This window comes from Tarenaya hassleriana, unplaced genomic scaffold, assembly GCF_000463585.1.
Source record: "Tarenaya hassleriana unplaced genomic scaffold, ASM46358v1 Cleome5, whole genome shotgun sequence".
Lineage (NCBI taxonomy): Eukaryota > Viridiplantae > Streptophyta > Magnoliopsida > Brassicales > Cleomaceae > Tarenaya > Tarenaya hassleriana.
Genome location: NW_010967707.1, coordinates 5,653,258 through 5,670,314, shown reverse-complemented (window position 1 = coordinate 5,670,314; position 17,057 = coordinate 5,653,258). Strand labels below are relative to the sequence as shown.

Here is a 17,057-nt window from a genome sequence, read left to right as displayed (position 1 = left end):
AAAAAAAAAAAAAAAACCGTAAAGAAAAAAATATGGCAGCCCTGAGGTTTTCACCGAGCACCGCCTCTGTTATCTCGGAGTCGGTCACTCGCGTCAGATTTTCCGGCTTCGTTCGTCGACGGTGCCGATGGACGAGGCCGGGTAGTAGAGTCGGGTTCTGCGCTGTGGCGATGGCGACGAATCCTCTCGAGGTCTGCGTCAAAGCTTCCGTCACCACCCCAAACAAGCTTGGAGACTGTCAGTGCTCTCTCCATCTCTCCGCGGCTTCCCTTTTTTTAAATTCTCAGGGTTTTCTGTCGTTAATTCTGTTTGGTTGCTGAGAATGTGTTGGAAACTGTGAAATCAATCAAACGTTATGTGTATGAGAAGCTGCATTTTCGTCCTTCCGCTTGATTTTCCTAGGATGCGAAAATTGGCCTCCGAAACAAGGGGTTCATTGATGTATGTTCAATATTTGCAATTGATTGCTGTCTTAGAAACTTTGATTAAGTTCCTTTATCTACGGATACACTATACTTGAACATCTTGGACAAGTGTATGTGAATTTAGGTGCTTTTCTGGTCCGTTCCGATATTGCCAAGAACGTTTCATTGATCTCGAGGGTGTTCATGCGTTAATTGTGGATTGATTTTTGTTTACAGGCCCTTTTTGCCAAAGGGTATTGCTGACTATGGAGGAGAAACATCTGCCTTATGACATGAAATTGGTGGATTTGGGTAACAAGCCGGAATGGTGAATGCTCGGCCCTTTTGATGTTTGAAGCTTGCTCAAATTGTGCCTTTTGTTTCCCGTGTTTTCTTTGGAATTTCCTTATTTTAACACTCAGTGATTTATTCACATGCACTCTTAACTTATATCCATAGGTTCTTGAAGATTAGTCCTGAAGGAAAAGTTCCAGTTGTGAAGTTGGATGAGAAATGGTTTCCGGATTCAGATGTCATAACACAGTCTTTGGAAGAGAAATACCCTAGTCCTCCTCTGGCAACCCCACTGGAGAAGGCTTCAATGTATGTTTTTCTTCTTTTCTATTTTGCGATATTGTGTTCATAATTTCTAATCACCTCTCCATTTGAAGCAAACAAGAGCCCTGGATGGATGTAAAATGTCTCTTGCTTCTCTCCATCATCATCATTATTATGGTCGGCTCTTCTGTTCCAGAGCCCTTTCATGTGGAAGTTTCTAGGGCATTCAGGTTTGTTTGGATTTCTGAAGGAGATTCAAATGTGCACATTTGATTCTTTTTCTGCAGTGGGTCAAAGATTTTCTCCACATTTATCGGTTTCCTCAAGAGTAAGGATCCAGGAGATGGAACTGAACAAGCACTATTGAATGAGCTTAGTTCATTTAACGATTATATCAAAGAAAATGTAAGGACTTTGTGTTGATCTCTTCACAACTATATTTTAATCGTGTGGTAATTGCAAAGCTGTTTCTGCATGTAAGAACTTTTCTGCCCGTTTCATCAGACTCTTGCTGGTGAATCTGGTGACCGAGGCAGAGATGCTCAGAGAAGTTCTGATGTTCTAGAATCAGTATCCTGCCTGTTTTGGTCTTGGGTTACATATACATATGATCCAGTTATCATATTATTTCGTTTATAATCAGGAGTCCCTCGTTAAGAAGATTAGTGATTTTTTCCAAAGAAGAAGCTGAAACAACTGTCTGAGTTTATTCTGATATCTGCACCTTGAACTAGAAATCAATGGGAGTTCTTATTACTGTCAGTCCATCCATTGCCTGTTCTTGTTGCTTTATGACATATCAGTTCGAATAGGTTTTGCGGTTGAGAGTGTTAATCTGTTTTTTTTTTTTTGGTTTCCTTGTCTTAAAGGGTCCTTGTATAAACGGAGAGAAGATTTCGGCGGCAGATTTGTCATTGGGGCCGAAGCTGTATCACATGAAGATAGCTTTGGGTCACTACAAGAACTGGTCTGTTCCAGATTCACTTCCTTACCTTCTGTCCTACATGGAGGTATGTCACAACCCAAACCAAACTGGTTCTCTCTCTCTCTCTGTATATATATATATATATATATCTTTGTCTTTATGGGTTAATATGACACATATATGCAGAATATTTTCTCAAGAGAATCGTTTGTGAAGACTCGGGCACAGACAGAGGATATTGTTGCTGGTTGGCTACCAAAGGTGATGGGTTAGATCTTCTTAAATGTGTCTCTGTGTATCATAATCTCCTATGAAAACTACTCTTTGATCTCGAAATTTTACCTGAATAATCGTTAACAATGATTTATTTTATATAGAAACCATATTGCTCGGAAATCAATTGTATTGGCACTCCATTTCGTTTACTAATTAATTACCGTACTTAAACTTAAAAGTAACAATTATAAGCTTCTTCATGAATTTTCTTATAACCCATCGTCAACCTTAGAGATGTTTGCAATTGTGGAATCAGGAGTTCATGTATTAGAGTTTATTATAAATTACCTGAAGAAAAAACTCAAATGGTGCTTCAGAAATTGTTATATAAGTTTTTTTATTTTTCAATAAAAAGCTAATTTCTTTGACTTATCACTGACGCGGTAATCGGACCAGGAGAGCATGGAATTACGTTAATGCCCTTGCGTCATCCTTTCATTTTCTCGCTTTGTTGTGGTCGCGACGCACAGATTATAAATACCTCTTTTCCGTCCGTTGGGAGACACTACAAGCACCTCAAGCTTATCTTGAATCTTCTACCTCCGAGAATTCTCGGATTTTCTCGGGAATCTTTCCGCGTTTTCCCGAGTTCGCCATGATTCTCCAAACTTCTCTCTCTCCGCCTATCACTCTTCTCTCTCCCTCCTCTTCCCACCGGCTCAACCCTCTCTTTTTCTCCCACCGTCGCCGCCGCCTCCGGCTTGGTCTATCTCGCTTGAATTATACTTCTGCGCAGCGTAGATGTTCTTTTTCCGGTATGTATCTCCGCCATTGTATCCCCGGTTGGTCTCGTGAAAGTGGAACTTTCTGCGATGATTAATTTCTAGAGGAGACGAATAAATGCAAACCGTTTTCTTGTGGGAAGAGAGATTTTGGGATTCTAACGATTGTGCCTATTACACCCCACGGGGTTTTACAGATTTTTCTGGGATTTGGTAATGGCTATGTCGGTATTTTCCAGGATGATTCATAAATCAAACTTGCTTTTGGAATTTCTGTTTCTTGTCTTTCGACATAGTATTCTGCCTCTCTTTTTGTCGGTTGAAAGAATAATTTCTTAAGAATGGACAACTGCGATGATGAATCTGGATATCTGTCTTTGACACAATGTACAGTTATTGGCTATGATTCTGTAACCCAAGTTCTTGAGCTCTAGACAGAGGTTACAGCTGATATCTTGAGTTCCCTTTTTCTTGTCAGTCGTTGCATCAGGAAATGATGTCTTTACTTCTCCTGAGACGGCTAAGACGTTTGATTTTTCCTCGGAGGAGAAAATATACAAATGGTAATTTTTTTTTGTTGTTTCACTTATTATGACTTAGGATTTGTCCTTGCAAATGATAAAAGTGTATTCAACCCAATGTTGCATTTTTAATAAAGCATTTTCTAAATGCTAGTCAAATATGTAACTTGTGCTGCAGTTTTTAGTGAGCTTTCAGTCTAATACATTTTGCTCAGTGCTCGTGTTGCCTGGTGCTGTGTCATAGAGTAGGTTTTGAAATGGAGGAACGGACTGACAAGTCTTTGTTCTTGTAAACTGCAAGACAGTCATATAGACATTGATTCGGCATTTCAATCATCCCAGGGACGGTTGTATGTTCTGTGATACAAATGTTCATAAATTTCAGGTGGGAGTCACAAGGGTACTTCAAACCAAGTTTCAACCAAGGAGGCAACCCTTTTGTGATACCAATGCCACCTCCTAATGTTACTGGTTCGCTGCACATGGGGCATGCAATGTTTGTGACTCTTGAGGTTGTGGAATCGATATTGAGATAATTGACAGTCATTTGGGTATTGAATTTATGTTTCATTTTCCATCTGTGCTTCTTAGTTTGTCCCATACTTTTCCCTTTTCTGTGATATTACGTTGCTTGAAAAACAATTTGTATTTTGCAAGTGGTTTAGGTACTGGAAAATTCTGAAGGGTTCTGAAGTATAGTTAGTTTTAGACGCCATGTACATCTCAATTGACTTGTACACTTGTATTCTGACTTCTCTTTCTTCGGGCTCTCGACTTCTATAAATATGTGTTGGAGAGCAATAGTTGTTCTTACTCTTTTGAGTTATATGGTTGATGTATGTGCTAGAGTGGTAAACTTTTCCACTTTAGTCTAGTCAGTCAGTGTCAGCTGTTTAACATTATTTCTTGAATAGCCTTTTTCAGGAAATAGTTCTTCTAGCTCATTATACAGTTTCTTTTGCAGGATATCATGGTTAGATACAATAGGATGAAAGGGAGACCAACACTTTGGCTTCCTGGAACTGATCATGCTGGTATTGCTACTCAGGTCCATTGCCCTGTCCAAAGTTCCATCCTTACCTCTTCCGAATTTTCCTCACTAAACTGCAGTTTGTCTTGTGGTGTCATACATGATAGGATTGTGCAGAAAAATGCATTTTGTTCAATAAACTTTGGTGTATGTTCTAAAATATTTGTGCTGAAACTAATATATTTTTTCCCCCAGTTGGTCGTGGAAAAGATGCTGGCATCAGAAGGCATTAAGAGGGTAGAGCTGGGTAGAGATGAGTTTACAAAAAGAGTGTGGGAGTGGAAGGAGAAGTATATTTCCTTGTTCTACCTCTATGTGCATAATTCTTGTGATGGTTTGTTTCAAATATCTTAGAAACAAGATTATTTGTGTTTTCATATACCTTGTGATGCATCACATGTGGAATAAGTTGTAAACATTTGCCTTGACAAATAGGCTGAGTTCTAGTAAAAAACTTCTCGTGCACCTTATTTGTATGGGAAATTATGGGTTCCTGTACCATTTGGAATGTCATTACTTTCTCTAAAGGACAAGACTACTGCACTGGTAATTGGATTTTTTGAGGGCAAGGCTGGAGTTATAATATGTGTACTGTCGTTGCAGGTATGGCGGAACTATCACAAATCAGATCAAGAGACTCGGCGCTTCTTGTGATTGGAGTAGAGAACGATTCACTCTTGATGAGAATTTGAGCCGTAAGGCAGCTTTCTTTGGTTTGAGACTTGAGTATTATGCTAGGTGGTGATGCTTTCTTAAATCACACTTCAAACCATTTCATGGGCTATTCTAGAACCATAATACATTAGGCTGAATATATAACTATGTAGTTTCCATGTAGTCTATAACTTGTAACTGTGTCCTCCATTTTAACTTCAGGAACTCATTTTTTATGCATCTGAGGTTTCTTCTGTGTACTGATATCGGGTTAATGATAGTCATTGTTCCCTTGATTTAATTTTTTAGGAGCTGTGATTGAGGCTTTTGTTAGGCTTCATGAGAAAGGCTTGATATATCAAGGTAAACTCACTGTTTCTTCTTTTCACCATGTGCTAGTAACTGTATTGGTTCCTGCTATTGTAGCTGTGGCGAGCAAATTCGTTGTACTGATACTAGGTGTGGTTGGTTATGGTATAATGTTCTTCCAGGATCCTACATGGTCAACTGGTCTCCTAATTTACAGACCGCAGTTTCAGACTTGGTGCGTGATATTTCTGATTCCACAGTGCTCTTGCTTTTTTTTTTTCCTGGCTTTTTCTTTTGAGAAAGTAAGTGACCTTTGCTTTATGATACTATGTCCTGCTGTGCTCAGGAAGTAGAATATTCTGAGGAACCTGGGTTTTTGTACCATATTAAATATCGTATCGCTGGAGGTTCAAGGTATTGTCAAACTCTCAGTTTGTATTTTACAAATTTTCCCAGTGGCATATGTTGCTGCAGTCTGGTTGAGTGTGTCTCTCTTTCTTTTCTTTTATTTATCGGAATCCTATTGTCTCTTATCAGTATTTCCTAATATAGCTAGCTACCCGTTAAGTTGTATGTGATTCTTTTCTTCCTGTTGTTTTAGTGTCATGACAAATTCTTTATTGATAAATGTTCTCTCTGTATTTTACACAAACGGTTGATTTGATATTTCCTCTCTGTATAGGAGTGATTTTCTTACCATAGCAACAACACGCCCAGAGACTTTGTTCGGCGATGTGGCAGTTGCAGTGCATCCTCAGGTATGTTGCTAGTTTTGTTTTCATTTCTAATGAAGTGCACAGCTTCTGCTTGGCTGGGGCAAATCCCTTGATGAATTTAGAAGAAACTTTCCTATTAGGGAGGAAAACTTGATGCAGAGGTACCATATTTTATTTTTACTTGAAAATTTTGGACATGGAATATCAGTCCACTGCAGGTGCAGTAGTCTTGAAGATGTGGTGTAATAAGTATTAGGTTTGATGGTTTGATATACTTGACAAGTGCTTGTACATTGTAGTTTTGCGAACCATAACACATTTATCCAGGTGTTCTATTACATATACCCCAAGATCAGAAATGGGAAATTTCTAGAAAACCCTCATTGTCTCCTCCATTGTAACTTGTAAGTTTGTCGACTTAACCATGAATGTCCTGAGGTGAATTACTTAGCTTTTTGTGAGTTTTATGAGTGTACTGTTCATCTTGCAAATCTACTAAACTTATGGTTGTGATGGCATGTATAATATGGTTATCAGAACCCCATGAAGCTAGATATTGTTTCTCTGAGCTGTTTCGATATCAGGTCCTATATCTTTTGAGCATCTCTTTAGTTTGGCAATATAAATCATATTTTGACACTTTTGCAGGATGATCGCTATTCCAAGTATATTGGTCAGATGGCAATCGTACCTATGACATATGGTCGGCATGTCCCAATTATTTCTGACAAGGTAAAATGACATGTATTACCTATTATCTTTACCTTCTATTTTCATCCTGATGCTTCTGTATGATGATTATTCAAATAAATCTAAAATCTTGTAGGATCAGGGTTTAGGGTTTTATGTTTCAGCATTAGTTCTGAATTTCTGATATCCCAGAAGCAACTCCAATTATATTCTCTCGTAAATGTTGATTGCAGGAGGACCAAACAATGTTCGTGTCATTGCTATTACGCTCATTAATATTTTCTATGTGCCTTGGCAGTATGTTGATAAAGATTTTGGGACTGGTGTTCTGAAGATAAGCCCTGGACATGATCACAATGATTATCTTCTTGCAAGAAAGCTAGGACTTCCCATACTGAATGTGATGAACAAGGATGCCACGCTAAATGATGTTGCTGGGTTGTATTGGTAAGAATTTGAAATATGTTTCTGTCTTGTCGTAAACATTTTGAAATTGGAGGGCCTTAAATTGTTCCTTAACATTCGTGTTCGGTCTTTAATAATCATCTGTTAGCGGCCTTGACCGCTTTGAGGCGAGGGAGAAACTCTGGGCAGATCTTGAGGAAACAGGTTTAGCTGTCAAGAAGGAGCCTTATACTCTACGAGTTCCAAGATCTCAGCGTGGCGGAGAAGTGTGTCTACTGTTCTCATATCCAATCTCCATAAACTAAATGATAAAATTCTTTTGGACTGATATAATTAGTCATTTATTGTTTTCTTGGGTATTAGGTTGTTGAGCCATTGATAAGCAAACAGTGGTTTGTTCACATGGAGCCTTTGGCCGAGAAGGCCCTTCTTGCTGTCGAAAAGGGAGAACTAACCATCATACCGGAGAGATTTGAGAAGGTATGGAGAATTGATCAACAAAGACAAACACACCCTGGAAACTTTTGTGTAATGAGAGGTCTTCTCTCTCAACCCAAACCCTAACCTTTTCTCAAAATTCTGCATGCCTCTCCTAATCCACAAACTAATTATAGTCTAAGTTCAATGAATCTACACTAACCACAAATTTGTAACTCCGTAACACTTATCAGAGTGTTTCTGATTTTCCATATATATTCCTGTGATCGCTGGTAGATATACAACCATTGGCTGTCCAATATTAAGGACTGGTGCATTAGCCGCCAATTGTGGTGGGGGCACCGCATACCAGTTTGGTATATTGTTGGGAAGGACTGTCAGGAGGACTATATAGTTGCTAGAAATGCTGATGAAGCCCTTAAGAAAGCCTGGGAGAAGTATGGAAAAGATGTCGAAATTTATCAGGATCCAGATGTGCTTGACACTTGGTTTTCCAGGTCTGCTTCTCATTTTGTTTAGTTTATGCTAGTATCATTCATTAAGGTCGACAATTGTTCTTATGGTCGCTCTTGGTAAGAGTAGTATGGTCTTCCATTATTATTTGTTCTCCTTTTTCAGTACCACTTTAATAGATCTGGGAAAAAGGTTTGCCGAAAATATGCAACTCAAGACTTATCTTCCTTAATGTACATGGAAGCTTCTTGTAAAGTTATTGAAATGCATTTTTCTACAGCTCATTGTGGCCTTTCAGCACCCTTGGCTGGCCTGATGTGTCGGCAGTGGATTTCAAGAACTTTTATCCTACAAATATGTTGGAAACGGGGTAAATCTTTATCATTTTTTTATTTCTCATTCAGAAGATATGGTAGCTGGCTATTTTCGAGCATTCATACCAGTGTTAGGGCCTTTGGTGTTATGGAACTGTTTCCATTCTGAAGTTCTGATATTGAAAATGAAGTGAATTTTGGAAGGGACATGAACCTCGATTCTATGACGATTTATAAGATGTTATAGAATGGCCTGTCTTTCAATATTTCATTGTGTTTTGGGCAGTGTGCTTTAGTGCTTACTGCTCTTCTTCTTTGAATTTTCTGCAGCTTTCTTTGATTGATTTTTGCCCTTTATGTTTGGACAGGCATGACATATTGTTTTTCTGGGTTGCAAGAATGGTTATGATGGGAATAGAATTTACTGGGACTGTTCCATTTTCACATATCTATCTTCATGGACTTATTCGAGACTCTCAGGTAATTAATTTATGCATCTGTCTTCTCAGTGAAACATAATTTCCCCAAAACAAACTATACTCATGATTCTCAAGAAAAACTTGATTCCTTGGCCTTTTTATATCGAAGTTGCTGCCCCTTTCTTCTTTATGTTATTAGATTGTCTGCTCCTCGCAAGATTTTCAGCTCGTATGTGCTAATATTTCGATGTAAGCATGTCTAAGACTTGGTTAAATCATGTGAAACCCAATTCTCCCTTGCCCCTCGCGATCCCTCTCTTCCATCCTCACTTAAACTAGCTAAGAAAGAAAAATGTGTGATAGTTATCCTTCTAATGTGTCTTCATGTATATTTCTCTGTGCTTCACCTCATTACTTGGAACTTTCAGGGGAGGAAAATGTCAAAAACACTTGGGAATGTTATTGATCCACTTGACACAGTTAAGGATTTTGGAACCGATGCTTTGAGATTTACCCTTGCGTTGGGAACTGCTGGTCAGGTTTGTTTTCTCGTACCTCTTAGGAAAACAAATTGGCCAACGCTCTGATCTGTGAAGACCATATATTGATTTTGCTTGCACATCTCACGATTTACATGCCGTATTTATATTTATTTACTGTTATACTGTTTTGTACAACCTTCTTTTAGGATCTCAACTTGTCTACTGAGAGGTTGACTGCAAATAAAGCATTCACCAACAAACTATGGAATGCTGGAAAGTTTGTGCTGCAGTCTCTTCCCAGTCTTAGCAACACATCTGCTTGGGGGAATTTGCTGGCTTTAAAGGTTATCTTTTGTTCCTTCTTTTCTTTCTTTCTCTCCCATTGGTCAGTAGGAGTGAACCTTTGTCATCTTTTTGAGTTTCTAGTGACAGGCTACCTAAGTTGTTTAGCTTACTCAGACAGTTTGTCTCTCACTTTCTTGCGTTTTTGAATTATTTTCTACAACCTTATATGATTTCTTTCCTTTTCAGTTTGACAAGGAAGAAGCTCTGGTGTCATTACCATTGCCTGAGCGTTGGGCGGTAACATTATTTTTCATTTACACTATGCAATTTCAGTTCATATCACAATAGTGTTATTAACTAGTATCGATCGATCTTACCATCACCGTATATTCTTCTGTATCACTTGCAGGTGTCAAAACTTCATATTCTTATCGATGCTGTCACAGCAAGTTACGAGAAGCTTTTCTTTGGAGATGTTGGAAGGGACACATATGATTTCTTTTGGAGCGATTTTGCTGATTGGTACTACCACTTAATTTTTTCCGACTGAAACATGTTTTTTTTTGGGTAAAATCAACCGAAACATGCTTATTGGACTTTCTATTTTTTTCCCCTTACTCAAAGGTATATCGAAGCCAGCAAGTCTCGGTTGTATGGATCAGGAGATGATGATTCAGCTACTCTGGTTTCCCAGGCAGTCCTGTTATATGTCTTCGAGAATACACTAAAGTTGCTGCATCCTTTTATGCCTTTTGTAACAGAGGATCTATGGCAGGTAAGATCTTTTGGATGTTTTGTGATTCTGGTTTCCCAAGCTCCTGTAGTCCTGTTAAGTTTATTATTTCATTGGGTTGTACATCTTTACGTTTATTGCCCCTCGGGTCGTTCAAATATTTTCAGTTTTTTGACAAAATTGTGACCGATGATGCATTGCAGGCACTTCCATATAGGAAAGAAGCCCTAATTGTATCCCCATGGCCACAGAATTCACTGCCAAGGGATGTTGAATCGATCAGAAGATTTGAAAATTTACAAGCTCTGGTGAGTACATGAAATTCCGCCTTTTTGTTATGAACATTTCCAACTGGTATAGATTTTTTTTTTAACACCCGGCTCTGCTACATTTGTATCACAGACTAGAGCAATTAGAAATGCTCGAGCGGAGTATGGAGTGGAGCCGGCAAAGCGTATATCTGCATCCATAGTTGGAAATCCAGACGTTGTTGAATACATTCTGGTCGGTAACTTGCTCCTCTACTACTGCTAGCGTGTGTGTGTAGACTTCTTATTCGGGATTTATTTTTCTTAAGCAGAGTTTTTTTTTGGTGGTTGATGCAGAAAGAGAAGGAGGTCTTAGCTCTTCTCTCAAGGCTTGATCTGAATAATGTTCACTTTACCAACTCTCCTCCTGGTAAAAACCCTTTACTCCGATTTGCTTTCCCTTTACCCCCCAAAAAAAAACTCGTACATAATGACAGCAAGCGGCGTTTATTTGCAGGTGATGCAAATATATCAGTGCACCTTGTGGCGAGCGAAGGGCTAGAGGCGTATCTTCCGCTTTCGGATATGGTCGACGTTTCTGCCGAAATCCAACGCCTTTCCAAGCGCCTCTCCAAGATGCAAACTGAATACGATGCACTCCTATCTCGCCTCAACTCTCCAAAGGTATGATTCCCCCCCCCCCCCCCCCCCCCCAATTCTTTTAACAAAAAGCACAATTGTCTTTTCTTGAAATATTCATCATCATCATCATCATCAATCATGATGATGAAAATAATAAATGGGGAATGTGAGATGGAAAATGCAGTTTGTAGAGAAAGCTCCTGAAGAAGTGGTGCGTGGGGTGCGGGAGAAAGCAGCAGAAGCGGAAGAGAAGATAAAGCTTACACAAACCCGTCTTGAGTTTCTCAACTCCACCACTTGCGTCTCTCCCTAGATCTCTCTCTCTCTCTCTCCAGGTAATTTTGTATTAAATAAACAAAATGCATTTCCATTTCCATTGTCATCATTATGCATGCTATGAATGATAAGAGTAAGAACAAAAGAGAGAAAAAAGGGGCAGACAAAGAAAACGGACCCAACCCTCACATGCTCCGTTAAAACTCCACTCTCTCTCCGCTATTTCGCCGCATTTTTCGCCTTCTTTATGACTTTTGTTTTTAATAATTTCGTTACAAGTAATACGCTGTGTTTTTTTTTCCAGTAAGCATTACATTTTTTTTTAATTGGTGTGGATTTAATCCAACATTAATTATTTCTTTAAAATCTGACATGTGAAACCCATTGGCATTGGAGGGTTCTTTTTACGAGCTCATCATATATACAATGCATACATATGTTTTTTTTTTTTATAATGTGAATTGTTTTAGCAAAACACTTGTTTTACGATAACATTTAAAAAAACAAATGATGATGAAAATTACATGTAATTTGCTCCATTATTTTTACAGTCGGAGCCAAAATCCAAAGTGATGGCTATTGGCTATATATGCTTATTTGACATTTTCTAATCAAGTGGAGGCAATGTGTGTAATTACTGTGGCCTAACTGCCCCATAAATCACGCCATAAACATTGCATCTTTCTCCAAACAGGAAAAAAAAATTTAATTATTTATACATCTCTTACTAAAAACTAAATATTTTTTTCTCTATAAATTATCCTCTTTCTCCTCTCCCATTCATCTCTAAGTTCAATCACACAATGGGGAATTACCACTTTAATAGAAATGCTCTCTTCCTCTTCTCCCTTCTCTTTCTACTCTCAGTCTGCAACGTTATACAGGTTTCACACATTGTCCCTCACTCGACCTTTTGAGAACTGTACTCAATGTTAACGTTTGGTTTGCCATTCTAATCTCAGGCTTCTCGTGGTCGTGGCCGTGGTGGCGGTCTACTCCACCCTCAACGTACGTATATATATATAATCGTATACTCTGTCTCGTATATGTATACATGTATGTGCATGCAATGCAACACCATGACATTGATTCTTTTAAATAAATTTTAAAAAAAAAAACAGAATGCAAGCCGAGATGCAATTATCGGTGTTCGGCCACGTCGCACAGGAAGCCATGCATGTTCTTCTGTCTGAAGTGCTGCGGGAAGTGTCTCTGTGTTCCCCCTGGAACGTACGGGAACAAGCAGGTGTGCCCTTGCTACAACAACTGGAAGACCAAAGAAGGTGGGCCCAAGTGCCCTTAATTAGTTTGTTAATTAATTAATTATCCATATATATCCAATACTTAAATGTATACCACCGCTGTGTTGGTTCGTTCTCTCTTTAGTTTTATGCCGTAATACTCTCTCTCTCTCTCCGACCACATATATATAGATTGTTGTTTTAGAATAATTTAACCTCTCTAGAGCGTGTTGTTATGTAATGATTCATAGTAGCTGCTGTCTCTCTCTCTCTTTGATCAATTTCATCATATATACGATATGTGGGTTTGCCGGTATATATATATATATATATATATACCCTACAACTCCCTTTTGCAGATGGGCCATCAAATTCAGGCCCATTTTCTTTATCGGTTGCCCAAATATTCAGGCCCATTTACCTGATCCTATCTCGTTATGACGTTTTTTTTCTTCTCTGTTATGTATTTTTCCTAATAATAATAATAATAGTAATAGGAGTAATGGTAATACAATATCTTCACGTTCATAAACATAAAAAAAATTCATATATAAAAACTGTATATTTATACATGAGAAAGCTGCTGTTCAATCTAGTTAATGGTAGAGCCAAACGTACAGAAAATGTTTTTTTGTTTATTTTAATAATCATAGTATATTAGCATACGTGATGCCATACCGTAATCTTGATAGTTTTTTTTTTATAACGGATGACTCCTATGTTGGTATTTTTAGAGTAAATGAATGGGGTTTAATATTAATCTCTCAAGAGATTCATAGTTATATGTATTACGGATATGGTGGAGGAGTTAAATATTCGTAAATGATATAATATGGATCGGTGAAACATATATGTGTTTGGCAGTAAAGTTGTTCGGTTTGTGAGTGAGGTATACCTCAACTCGGGTGAAGTAGAACTCAGTCTTCATGACGAAAACGAAATTTTCTTTACAGAAATGTAACTCGGTCCGTGTTAGATTTAACTCGAACCGTGTTGATTGTCTGAGAAAAATTCGTGTTGCACAGAAATTTGACACGGCCCGTGTCAAGTGGAACTCGATCTGAGTCAAAAGTCTGTGAGAAGTACTTCATGTTGTGTCAAGTGTAACTCGGAACATGACAGTTATATACGAACTGATGCGATTCTTCGCGTAATAACTGCAGATTTTGCAACTTTTGGTGATGATCTTTGGTGTTTATATACTAAAGATGTCAGAATAAGTTGGGTATGAGATTGATTCCATTTTTGAGAGATTTTGAGAGCACTTTCGGAAGTTTCTTGCAAAAACTCTCCCGAAAGCTTTCGTTCATCTTCTTCTTCACGTTTCCTTGTCTGTGCGTTCTTGAACGAGCAATTCTAGAACGTATTTCTCTTCATTGTATCTCAGAATCGTATTCCGGTAGTCCTTGCTCATAACGGACGGAATAACGGTTTTAGGAAAGTGTCTACACGCCTTGAAGAGATATCTGGTCCCTCGGTTCGATTTCATTCTCATTTTTCCGTTGATTTCCTCAAGATTTCTAACAATCTAAAACCGTTATCCACTCGAGGATGACATCTTCTGTGAGGGATTTGGCTATGAATTTTCACAAACTCGACAAATTCGAGGGCGTGGGCTTTAGGCGGTGGCAGAAGAAGATGCACTTCTTGTTGACGATGTTGAATGTTGTCTACGTCATCAGCACACCCAGACCGGAAGAGACCGAAGAAGAAACTTTAGCGCAGGTACGTATACGGAACAAATGGGACAACAAAAACTATGTATGTTGCGGTCATATTCTCAACGGTATGTCAGACGAATCTCTTCTTCGTTTGTTGTTGATGATTTCGATGTGTCTATGTTGTGGCATGCTAGACTATGGCATGTTCATTACAAACATGTTAACTTTATGTCGAAAATGGATTTAATTCCACCATGCACGTTGAATGATGGAAAATGTATTACATGCATGAAAACAAAAATAACTCGTCATTCTTTTTCTAGCATAGAACGAAGTTCAGAAATGTTAGAACTAGTACATAGTGATCTATGTGACTTGCATAATACACCGTCTTTAGGAAATAAGAAATACGTAGTAACGTTCATAAGATTCTACTCGTTTTGCTATGTGTTCTTGTTGCATTCGAAGGATGAAGCTCTAGATAGATTTAGAGCGTATAAATCCGAGGTTTAATTACAACTCGGGGTTAAGCTTAGGAAGCTTAGGATTGATAGGGGAGGGGAATACTATGATCCTAGGACGTATGATGAGGCCATGAAATCGCAGGATGTAGCTTTTTGGAAAGAAGCAATACATGATGAGATGGACTCCATCATGAGCAACACCACTTGGGTCTTAGTAGATCCTCCTCCAGGTTGTAAACCGATTAGTTGCAAGTGGATCTTCAAGAAGAAGATGAGAGTCGATGGAACTATTGATAAGTTCAAGGCTCGTCTAGTAGCTCAGGGCTTCAGACAAAAACAAGGTATCGATTATTTCGATACATATGCACCGGTAGCTAGAATAGCTACGATAAGATTATTGATCGCTCTTCTTGCTTCGATAAAAAATCTTGTAATTCACCAAATGGATGTCAAGACGACATTCCTAAATGGTGATCTTGAAGAGGAGGTGTATATGAAGCAACCAGAAGGTTTCGTCTTATCGGGTCAAGCACACAAAGTGTGCAAGTTAGTCAAATCGTTGTACGGGTTAAAGCAAGCACCCAAACAATGGCATCAAAAGTTTGATGAGGTGATATTGGCTAACGGGTTTCGTCTGAATCAATCAGACAAATGCGTATATAGCAAGTTTGACGAGAATGGTCATGGGGTTATTATTTGCTTATACGTGGATGACATGCTCATATTCGATACGGAATTAGAGCAAGTAAAGAAAACAAAAGATTTCTTGTCATCGAAGTTTTCGATGAAAGATCTAGGAGAAGCGGATGTTATCCTTGGAATTAGGATAATGAGAGATCACGGTACGATTTCACTCTCTCAATCACACTACATTGAGAAAGTGTTAAAACGTTTTGATCTCTACGATAGTACTCCGGTTACTACACCGATGGATTGTAATGCTAAATTAGTAGCAAACAAAGGAGAACCAGTGTCTCAACTTGAATATGCTAGTGTCATTGGATGCTTAATGTATGCTATGACTAGCACTAGACCCGACATAGCATACGCGGTTGGTAAGTTGAGTAGGTACACTAGTAACCCAAGAGTACATCATTGGCATGCTGTACGAAGAGTATTTCGATACTTGAAACAGACCATAAATTACGGTCTTCGCTACACGGGTCAACCTTCGGTGTTAGAAGGATATACGGATGCGAGTTGGAACTCTAGTGAAGAGGATCATGCCTCGGTGAGTGGTTGGCTGTACCTACTAGGTGGAGCTGCGAGTTCTTGAGCCTCCAAGAAACAAACTTGCATTTCGGATTCGACGATGGCGTCAGAATTCATTGCCTTAGCTTCTGTGGGAAAAGAAGTAGAATGGCTAAGGAATCTGATATTCGAGATACCATTATGGCCTAAACCGGTATCGCCTATCACAATACATTGTGATATCGCAGCGACGTTGGCTAAGGCATATAGCCATGTATATAACGGAAAGTCTAGACATATTGGTTTACGACATAGCTATGTGAATGGTCTTATAAAAGACAGGGCCATAGTGGTGGATTTTGTGCGGACAAAGCAAAACTTGGCTGATGCTTTAACCAAAAGTTTGACGAGGGACATGTTGCACAAAATGACTATAGGGATGAGTCTTGAGCCTATTGATTAAATCACAATTAGAGGAATCTCAACTCAACGTCTAATACAACGTTAGATCTTGAGTTCAATGAGTTAAATCCTCTAATATGTGGTTGTGGATGCTTAGAAGTAAATCATCCCGAGGTAAGCATCTTGGTTTGCAACGTAAAGAGGTTGTTTTATACTTAATGAATTCTTTGACAAAGTGCTTTGTTGCAGAGCACGATTTGAAAGAATTCACCTATGCGAGTATGAAGTGTGGCCGCTTCAAGATGTTGGTGGCTCGACATCTATGTGCTTGTGAAGGGGATATGGACACATGGCCAATATAGTGTCAAGATATACAGGGAAATGTATTGATTCTGTGTGTGTGTATACATGGTAGCTCAACTAGGATTACGTAGGTTCAATCGTTAGCGACACCTACGGAATTCGAGTCTATTGTTGTATATTACACTAAGTGGAAGTTCAATCGTAAAGACACTTTCATTTATGCGCAGAATTGTGAAGATGAATGATTAATTGCTTGATTATCCATTGCATATTTTACTCTAAACATAGTGGAGGA

General features: G+C 38.7%; 3 protein-coding genes across 5 annotated transcripts; all 3 read left to right on the top strand.

The window, feature by feature from the left end:
• Positions 1-6: 6 nt before the first annotated feature.
• Positions 7-2,303, top strand: LOC104827191 (glutathione S-transferase DHAR3, chloroplastic). The gene is made up of 6 exons (XM_010560304.1): positions 7-237; positions 642-732; positions 864-1,007; positions 1,250-1,367; positions 1,832-1,972; positions 2,074-2,303. Exons 1-6 carry the CDS (start codon positions 33-35, stop codon positions 2,158-2,160), a joined length of 786 nt encoding a protein of 261 aa, XP_010558606.1. The 5' UTR covers positions 7-32; the 3' UTR covers positions 2,161-2,303.
• Positions 2,304-2,579: 276 nt separating this feature from the next.
• Positions 2,580-11,803, top strand: LOC104827192 (valine--tRNA ligase, chloroplastic/mitochondrial 2). Of its 3 annotated transcripts, XM_010560305.1 has the most exons (27): positions 2,580-2,918; positions 3,364-3,448; positions 3,792-3,918; positions 4,371-4,454; positions 4,632-4,726; positions 5,040-5,131; positions 5,400-5,453; positions 5,582-5,634; positions 5,746-5,813; positions 6,082-6,157; positions 6,764-6,847; positions 7,104-7,252; positions 7,359-7,476; positions 7,574-7,690; positions 7,925-8,145; positions 8,382-8,471; positions 8,784-8,895; positions 9,263-9,373; positions 9,523-9,660; positions 9,848-9,898; positions 10,011-10,123; positions 10,226-10,376; positions 10,538-10,642; positions 10,737-10,838; positions 10,940-11,012; positions 11,100-11,266; positions 11,409-11,803. In XM_010560305.1, exons 1-27 carry the CDS (start codon positions 2,759-2,761, stop codon positions 11,535-11,537), a joined length of 2,925 nt encoding a protein of 974 aa, XP_010558607.1. In that variant the 5' UTR covers positions 2,580-2,758; the 3' UTR covers positions 11,538-11,803. The 3 variants fall into 3 exon arrangements, with proteins under 3 accessions (XP_010558607.1, XP_010558609.1, XP_010558608.1); XM_010560307.2 differs by lacking the exons at positions 2,580-2,918; positions 3,364-3,448 and having other exon boundaries at positions 3,825-3,957; positions 4,371-4,440; positions 11,409-11,552; XM_010560306.2 differs by lacking the exons at positions 2,580-2,918; positions 3,364-3,448 and having other exon boundaries at positions 3,825-3,957; positions 11,409-11,552.
• A 115-nt stretch (positions 11,804-11,918) lies between these two features.
• Positions 11,919-13,034, top strand: LOC104827194 (gibberellin-regulated protein 5). Its single transcript, XM_010560308.1, has 3 exons — positions 11,919-12,384; positions 12,463-12,508; positions 12,622-13,034. Exons 1-3 carry the CDS (start codon positions 12,304-12,306, stop codon positions 12,801-12,803), a joined length of 309 nt encoding a protein of 102 aa, XP_010558610.1. The 5' UTR covers positions 11,919-12,303; the 3' UTR covers positions 12,804-13,034.
• Positions 13,035-17,057: the final 4,023 nt, after the last annotated feature.

Excerpts from the sequence above, each read along its gene's own strand:
- LOC104827191 (XM_010560304.1), top strand. The coding sequence starts at position 33 with ATGGCAGCCCTGAGGTTTTCACCGAGCACCGCCTCTGTTATCTCGGAG. Across the intron at positions 1,368-1,831 it reads ACGATTATATCAAAGAAAAT|GGTCCTTGTATAAACGGAGA; the intron begins GTAAGGACTTTG and ends CTTGTCTTAAAG. Across the intron at positions 1,973-2,073 it reads ACCTTCTGTCCTACATGGAG|AATATTTTCTCAAGAGAATC; the intron begins GTATGTCACAAC and ends ACATATATGCAG.
- LOC104827192 (XM_010560305.1), top strand. The coding sequence starts at position 2,759 with ATGATTCTCCAAACTTCTCTCTCTCCGCCTATCACTCTTCTCTCTCCC. Across the intron at positions 5,454-5,581 it reads GAAAGGCTTGATATATCAAG|GATCCTACATGGTCAACTGG; the intron begins GTAAACTCACTG and ends ATGTTCTTCCAG. Across the intron at positions 5,635-5,745 it reads AGACCGCAGTTTCAGACTTG|GAAGTAGAATATTCTGAGGA; the intron begins GTGCGTGATATT and ends TGCTGTGCTCAG.
- LOC104827194 (XM_010560308.1), top strand. The coding sequence starts at position 12,304 with ATGGGGAATTACCACTTTAATAGAAATGCTCTCTTCCTCTTCTCCCTT. Across the intron at positions 12,385-12,462 it reads CAGTCTGCAACGTTATACAG|GCTTCTCGTGGTCGTGGCCG; the intron begins GTTTCACACATT and ends TTCTAATCTCAG. Across the intron at positions 12,509-12,621 it reads CGGTCTACTCCACCCTCAAC|AATGCAAGCCGAGATGCAAT; the intron begins GTACGTATATAT and ends AAAAAAAAACAG.